The sequence below is a fragment of the Pseudogymnoascus verrucosus genome, assembly GCF_001662655.1.
Source record: "Pseudogymnoascus verrucosus strain UAMH 10579 unplaced genomic scaffold scaffold_60, whole genome shotgun sequence".
Classification (NCBI taxonomy): domain Eukaryota; kingdom Fungi; phylum Ascomycota; class Leotiomycetes; order Thelebolales; family Thelebolaceae; genus Pseudogymnoascus; species Pseudogymnoascus verrucosus.
The window spans coordinates 170,967-178,234 of NW_017263711.1; the positions used below are offsets into that span (position 1 = coordinate 170,967).

The following is a 7,268-nucleotide window of genomic DNA, read 5'->3' on the forward strand; positions in this document are numbered from 1 at the left end:
CTTCCCACCACTTTTGCCTGCCCTGGTACCTTTCCCCTTGCTGTTCCTTGGGGGGTGGGACCTTTTACCATGGTTAGTGGGCCCAGCCGCTCGTGGTGTTAGTCGATTTGACTGTCAAAGTCCCGTGGTGGGTGGCATGGCAGTCCATTTGAACATGAAGCATGTATATTAGGCGTTCCAAGCTCTCATTCTCTTTTGGATCATTTTCCTTTTTTTATTGTATCATAGAACACTACGTGGGCAACACAGCGCGATATCTGTACCTTATAAAATACATACAACTTTTAACGACACCTCCTTGATTCACAATCTTGCAACCGTTTCTATTACCTCCCGACTTGCTTATTGCACACCTCGTCACCTCGTGTGAAGCTGTCCGCCATTTCTCTAAACTTCAGTTCATAAGAACATTTTTTCGGCTACAATGGCTCCTGTGGGACAGGATGAAGGCGGTATTTTCTCTAAATTTGTCGAAACACTGAGGGGTGTTATTCGCAACATACCGCCTAGTCCGTCATCGTTGCCCTCTGGGCAGCAGCCCATGGCCTGGCCATCTGATACAACAGGAGAGGAATCTTCATCTCCTTCAGCCGATCCCGAGCGTATCTCCATCAGAGCCTTGTGGCCTCATGAGCCAGACTTGCCACTTGGCTCATCATCGACTTCTCAGTATGGACTACCCCATGCACTGGGACATACTCAAGTTGAGCATATGTATATCCCTAGTGGGGTAGAGAGGATTCAGCAAGATGCACTTGACGCTTTGAACAGCCTAAGTGTAGTCCATACCACAGATTATGAGACTTTGGCTGGTCTATCCTCCACCGCAGGTCAACAGGTTTTGCCTTCGAAATTTTTCTTCGAGCATTATTTGTCTATCGCCAAATTTCGCGAGAACAACGAAGGCGCAATCACCTTCGACGACGACGACGACGAAGAGTTTTTTTTCTGTCTGGGCCCGCCGAATGGCCGCCGCCACTACTCCCCGCCCCCTATCCTCGACACCTCATCGGAATCCCTGCCAGGGGACATGGACCAGCCATTTTACGACTGGGATGAAGTGTTTGATTCCAATACGCCGGTGTCCAAAGAGTTAGATCCTGCCGCTCCAGTTTTTGAGTATCAACCCAGCCACGCCTATATCCAAGATACGGCTCCAGGAGCATACGAGCAAGCTCTCCAGCCCCAGCACCCAATTTCCGAGCTCCTGGAACCCGAGTTTCCAGCAAAGACTGTAATCGCCCCGGATCCAGGAGTAGGTCAGCAACCTCTTCAGTCCCAGGATTCAGTCTCCGAGCCCCCAGAGCCCGAGCTTCCAACACAGGCTCTAAGCGCCCCGGCTCCCCAGCGTCATGCGCCGCAACAATATCGTGCACCACCGCTGCGTCACCTACCATTCCACCCTGATAATATAAGAAAGCGGAAGGAGGCGGAACTCAGGGCCCAGCGCCAGCGTCAGGGAAATGGCGATAGTAATGGTTCTGCGAACGGTAATGGAAATGCTCGATCGCAGAAGTCACAAAATGGCAATGCGTCCTCTGGGCCGTCACAGGGGCCGTACAGGCCAACCGGATCCAATGGGTTTTTGGCAACTGCTACGCCGTCACGAGGCTCGTCGGGGTCAAGCCATTCTATGGCACACGGCTCCCATAACGGGTCATCTGGATTTCAAAGAGCTCGCAACGGCTCCTTTAATCCTCTAGCTGCTTCGCCGTCGCCATCGTCTTCGGCGCTTAAACTCCGGAGCAACCCGCCTAGTCCTACTCGTTCTGGTCCATCCAAGCGCCCCAAGGCCGGCAGCAACTCACCTAAGACCACAGCTACCACAGACGCCGGCCTGTCAACCACGCCTACACTATCCTCTAGTCCGCCTCATAAGTTCAAGAAAACCGCCGGTTCATCAAATCTTCTAGAACGACCACCTACCCCTGGGCCGTCTGGAGAACCGAGGACAAAGCCTGCAACGAAAGGCAAGGCAAAGACGCATACCAAAGCAGCCAGTCCACCACGCTCACCTCCCGCACCGACCACTGGCACGACCGGAGTTCCTGCGGCGACTACCAGGCCGAATGGGGGCCATGCGAGAGGCCGGACGCGGCGCCAATCACCACCGGCCCAAGTCGCGGGGGTTTCGACATCTACTGGCCAAAATTCGGCAGCTGCACCTCGGTCACCAACACAGATGCCGACTCAGACGAGAGCCAGCAACGGGACTGCGGGTGCTGGACCCTCGACCGCAGGAAGTGGTGTTCCGGTCGAGCCTGCAAGAATCAATGGTCAAGAGTCGGTGGTGACAACTCGGCCACCCATGCCGCGGCCGACTCAGACGAGCACCGGCGACGGAGTTGCGGATGCGGGACCTTCGGCTGGGGAAAGCAGTCCACAAGTTCGGCGCACAGGAAGGGAAGTGGCTAATGCGTTATTTGAGCAGCAGGTGGAGAAGCATAGGAGACTTCGGTCGATGGGTGGATACAAGAAGCTAGGGGGTTAAGCGTTTGCCACGAGTTGTTGATTTTGATTTTTGGCAGCGGTAGGATGGACTCACTTCAAACTGGCGGATGGTGCGTTCGACATTCGGTTTTTGAAGTCAACATTTACATGGATGGAAAGTTTGTTTTTTGATATATTGAACAGAATTTGCTAGAAATTGGTTCGAACTCGATTTATAGAAAATGTAATTCATTGCACTCATATCTTAATCCTCTTCAGCGGTTGCACTGTAGCATTCCTCTATATAGTCCATCTGTTCTCACAACTCAGGCGCACCATCATCATAAAGATCATTCCAATGCATAATTTCTTGAATCTTCACCTCACTCAAATTGGCATTAGCAAAATGCTCCCTTTGAGGCGTTCTGATCTTGCGGTGGACTTCTCCCGCCGTTTTCCAGCCAAAGAAGCCAGCCATCTCCCAGTCAATAACCCCAACAATCTTATCATTTTCAACTATGACGTTAGACTCATTGAAGTCATTGTGCATGAAAGCCAAGTCCGGATCAGTATTGCCGCTTGAGAAGAGGATTTCTCCTTCTCGTGCATAAATACGGCCATTTCTGAGGATGTTGGGGTCTTGGAGGACGTGGAGCGATTATGGCGTCCATCAGTCGGCTTCACGTCGTGTAACTGGCGAAGTATCTCTCGTGATTGTTGTCTAAATGATTCCTTTTGGCCTTGCGATAGGTATGGCAATGCGATGTTCATACCAACGCCCGGGAGCCTTTCTTGGACCAGCACCTGACGGCCGTTGAGCTTCAAGGGGTGCAAGTGTGAGATGTTGCAAAGTAGCGAGAGACAGGGGGGGAGAGCACGCACCTTGCCGGCAAAGAGGATCTCTGGTACTCTAACGTCTTTTAAGATGCTCTTGGCAATGGTAATCGCCTGCAGTTCGTTGGCATCAGCGTATGAGAAATCGATCTCCTTAATCTGGCCATTGCCTGAATTGTGAAGATGGCTGGACTTCACGATGACGCTACCAAGAGCGAAGACGTCGCGGCCGCCCTCGTCAGCGGGGTATATCCTAACGGCTTCATTGCAGAGTTCAACAACCGATGCCCAATATTGCAGTGATGCAGTCGACAGAGAGTTGATATGCTGGAGATCGACCTGAAAGTCGTCCGGCCTGGGGAAGTACCGGCCGTATAGCGGTACGTCTGCATACATGTCGGTGGCGGGGATATCACCTGGGTCCGAAGCGTATGGATTCATTATAAAACAAATGAGGCAAATATCGGATGAGATGAGTGAGGAGCGGGGAGTTTGGTGATTGAAGTTAATTGGGGGTGCTCATGTCTTGGAAAAGGCGGATTTCAGATCTATCTACTAAGCCGTAAAGCGGAGTACCTATCGACGCGGACACGAAGGGATTCGACGTTTGATTCCCTACTCTTCCCACCGTCCACATTTCCTTGAATTAGGCTGCAGCTGAGACACCCATTCGCTGCAGATTTCTGTAGAGAGCCACATTTTACTAATACCGACCTTTCCTTCTTCTCTACGGGACTGCCCTTGCCAGTAGTCGAGGCGATACTAGCGCATGTATCGCATGCCATCGTATACTTCTCTATGGTTGATCTTGACTCGAATATAATATTGTTGGAAGTAGCTTGGTCTGACAATAGAGCATTTCCATGGATAATATATTCATTCGCCTATCTAGGCAACCATACTTATTTCAAGTCAGGAGGATGTGCAGCATGGCTCTCGAAGTATTCGTGCCCAATCACCATAAACCTTAACCAAGAACTCTGCCTCGCAAAAACCAGTCTCCCGTTTCTAGTATGTAGATCGTGTTCACGGTCGACTCTTCCCCACATCTTCCCCACCTTAACCGCCGTCTCTGCCGTTAACCGCCTCTCCCGCTGAAACTCTGTCCATTGCCTCCGCCCCGTCCACTACCTTCGCTTCTGTTGTCGGTGGTTGCAGCACCACTGTGGCTCTAGATTCTGGGCACCTATGCCCATCACCGCTAGTCTTTACCCAGGTGTTACAGAGAACGCAGCGGCCAGCCATTTTATCTCGTCTAGGCTAAGGGGTGTTCTGTAAGGATCTTGGAGTGGACAAGGAATTCGGAACTCACGTTTCTGGGCTGCTATGTTGTATAATCCTCTTGTATTGGGAAAACTAATCGCTGGACTCTTTCTAAGGGTCTGGGTTCCTGTTATATATGGTCCATGAAGATGCGGTGTCTAGCGCGACGACATATGCGTGGTTGCTATTTACACGTGATGCTGCATATAACTATTACCGCCCTCTATATATAGGTTAAGCGTCATGCAAGTGGCTACCGCCTATTCAGAGGTACTATTGGGGGACAGTAGGCGGTGGGGAGGCTGGCGATGTAAGTTGATTGGAAATGCTCATGCCTTAGAAAATGGCAGGTTTCAAATCTATTTACAAAAACGTGAGGCAGAGTACTATTACTCGGAGTAGAAGCAATAACCCGTGGATGTCGAAACCAGCAGTCGACAGATAAATAGAGACGTGGTTTAGTCGAATTGGAAGGCTTGCTGCCAACAGGGCCCGCGTCTAGGTATGCACCGAGGCATCTATGCCTCGGTTTACTTAAACTTTCCTGCCACGCAATTTGCCACAATCCCCCGGTCAGTCCACACTCCATTTGAATATGTAGGTGTTTCTGATAGTTCGTAATTTGTGTCGAACGATCCTGCAGCCCATCCAATCCACCCCAGATACACATCGGCATTGTAGCTGCATAGGATATTAGACATTGCTTGCCCAGAACCGAAGAGTGTTATTTAAAGAACACGTCTAAACTTACTTCATCCAATCCAACTCAGAACACAGATTAGTATAGCAACTAGACGTGCTTCCACCTCCAGTTTCAGTCAGGAAACTAAAAGCCAACAAATTAGCCAATCGCTCAAATAAAGGTGGAGGTCATATACTCACGCCTGTCTCCCATTGCTCCTCAGCCAACCGGCAAGGGTATCCAAATTAGCCACACCATTGGTGCTGCAATCAGGGCTCGTGCCACTAAAATTCGAATCAAGGTATTGGTGGACATCAAAGATCAGATTAGTCTTGCTTCCATCCAAGTTGTGCACGGCGCTCAGAGCGGAGGCAGATCCTGTGGGGATGAGACCACCCACGGACGTGTAGTCAGTGCCGGGGAGTAAAATCATTTGAGATTTGGCGCCGGCGTTGCGGATTGAATCAACAGCCCACTGAACTGTTGTGGCCCAGTCATTGATATTGAGGTCGTGAGGCTGTGATGATTGTTAATGATTAGATACCACGGGGTATTACTTGATCGCTGGAATTTCTCACCTCATTCATAACCCCGAAGATAACCTTTGGCTGTCCTGCATACTTTGCTGCACTAAAAATAATTAGCTGAAACAGTCCCATCCAACTTGAAATCGGCAAGAATGCACTCACATCTGATACCACACGCTCGCGAAGTGGTTATTGGTGACAGCACCACCCGATTGACCAATGACTTGGCCGCCCCAGCGAGCATAATTGTGAATGTCAACAACACAATAAGCACCTGTAGCCAAGCAACCCTGGACGAGCTGATCATACACAGCGAAGTTGTTACCATCCAAATTGCCACCAAGGACATTGTTCACAAGATACTGCCAGCAAACTGGGAGCCGGAACACGTTGAGACCATGGTCACGAGCAAAATGGTTCATCTGCCCAAGGCCATCTGCGTGTCCTTGGGAGGACAAAGGCGCGGTGACGCTGGAGCTTGAGTAGTCTCCGTTTGTGTTGCCGCAGCCGAAATCAAAGCCGGCTTATCAAATATAGTCAGTTGAAAGATCCTGGGTCAGAGATTCTGTATCAGAGTGATCTCCTTACCAATATTTACACCAGCTATTATCAATATACGTTAGCATAGTTCGAGAATTTATATGGTCTAAATAGGTAAGGTAGAGGGATAATACCTAGCCAAACCTTTGCTGATGCAACCTGCACCAGAGCCGCAAAGGCAAGTCTCTTCATGGTCACCATTTTCAGTAATCAGAAACAAGACTGTTGATTGTTGAAAGCTCGGGCCAATGGGTAGATTCCAGGAGGTAGCTATGACTTAAACCCTTTTTCTGGTCGACCCTTTGGTTCTTATATACATGAGCGCCGCCATGAGAGATTATGGACGATATGCTTAAGTTTCCAAACCTCCAAGGATTAGGTTTCTGGGGCCGCCGTTCCCCGCGATAAATTAAAGATGGTGGCGTTCAGACCCGAATAACGCAGTGAGACAATACAATCGAGGTCATTTACCTCTCGCCATATACCCCAGTTGTGGGTTGTGGATTGAAACCTTGTTGCTAGGACCAATTGAAACGTCGCTGTAGGGCCGATTGAGAAAGAAGAAAGGTTAAAATCTTAACTAGCCATTATAGTTCCTCATGCGCCTAAAATATTCGGCCTTATTTTTGGCTTTCGGACCTGTAATAGATCGTCGCATCACACGTTCCTCTTAACGGATGTACCCCGCTTCTCCTCTTTACGTACATTTTGTAAGCCTGGCTAAGCAACTACTTTATAAGTTAGGAAGGTCCCCAATCCTTCGAAAATATAAACGGCGTTATCAAGCCGGCTCGTCGGCTCGCAATGCGCATGCATGTTGATGCATGTGTGATTCTAGGTTGTTAGAATAATCTTAAAAGCTTCCTTTATTTTATGTGGCTGTTAAATATTCAATAAAATACCTTCAAGTATTATCAAATATTTACCAACCTCTCAGAAAAAGAAGGGAGCTCTGGTATAATTTAAATTAATCAGTGTTCGGCACGGATACC

General features: G+C 49.4%; 3 protein-coding genes across 3 annotated transcripts; 1 reads left to right on the forward strand and 2 right to left on the reverse strand.

Annotated features, from left to right (window-relative positions):
• Positions 1-424: 424 nt before the first annotated feature.
• Positions 425-2,491, forward strand: VE01_09677 (uncharacterized protein; the record flags this gene model as incomplete). Its single annotated transcript, XM_018279089.1, has 1 exon — positions 425-2,491. One exon carries the CDS (start codon positions 425-427, stop codon positions 2,489-2,491), a length of 2,067 nt encoding a protein of 688 aa, XP_018126324.1.
• A 193-nt stretch (positions 2,492-2,684) lies between these two features.
• VE01_09678 (uncharacterized protein) lies at positions 2,685-3,824 on the reverse strand. Its single transcript, XM_059464091.1, has 2 exons — positions 3,313-3,824; positions 2,685-3,249 (listed from the first exon to the last, which is right to left on the reverse strand). Exons 1-2 carry the CDS (start codon positions 3,703-3,705, stop codon positions 2,947-2,949), a joined length of 696 nt encoding a protein of 231 aa, XP_059319334.1. The 5' UTR covers positions 3,706-3,824; the 3' UTR covers positions 2,685-2,946.
• Positions 3,825-4,904: 1,080 nt separating this feature from the next.
• VE01_09679 (uncharacterized protein) lies at positions 4,905-6,818 on the reverse strand. The gene is made up of 7 exons (XM_018279091.2): positions 6,411-6,818; positions 6,325-6,339; positions 5,899-6,259; positions 5,788-5,839; positions 5,410-5,726; positions 5,279-5,353; positions 4,905-5,208 (listed from the first exon to the last, which is right to left on the reverse strand). Exons 1-7 carry the CDS (start codon positions 6,475-6,477, stop codon positions 5,058-5,060), a joined length of 1,038 nt encoding a protein of 345 aa, XP_018126327.1. The 5' UTR covers positions 6,478-6,818; the 3' UTR covers positions 4,905-5,057.
• Between the last annotated feature and the right edge of the window lie 450 nt (positions 6,819-7,268).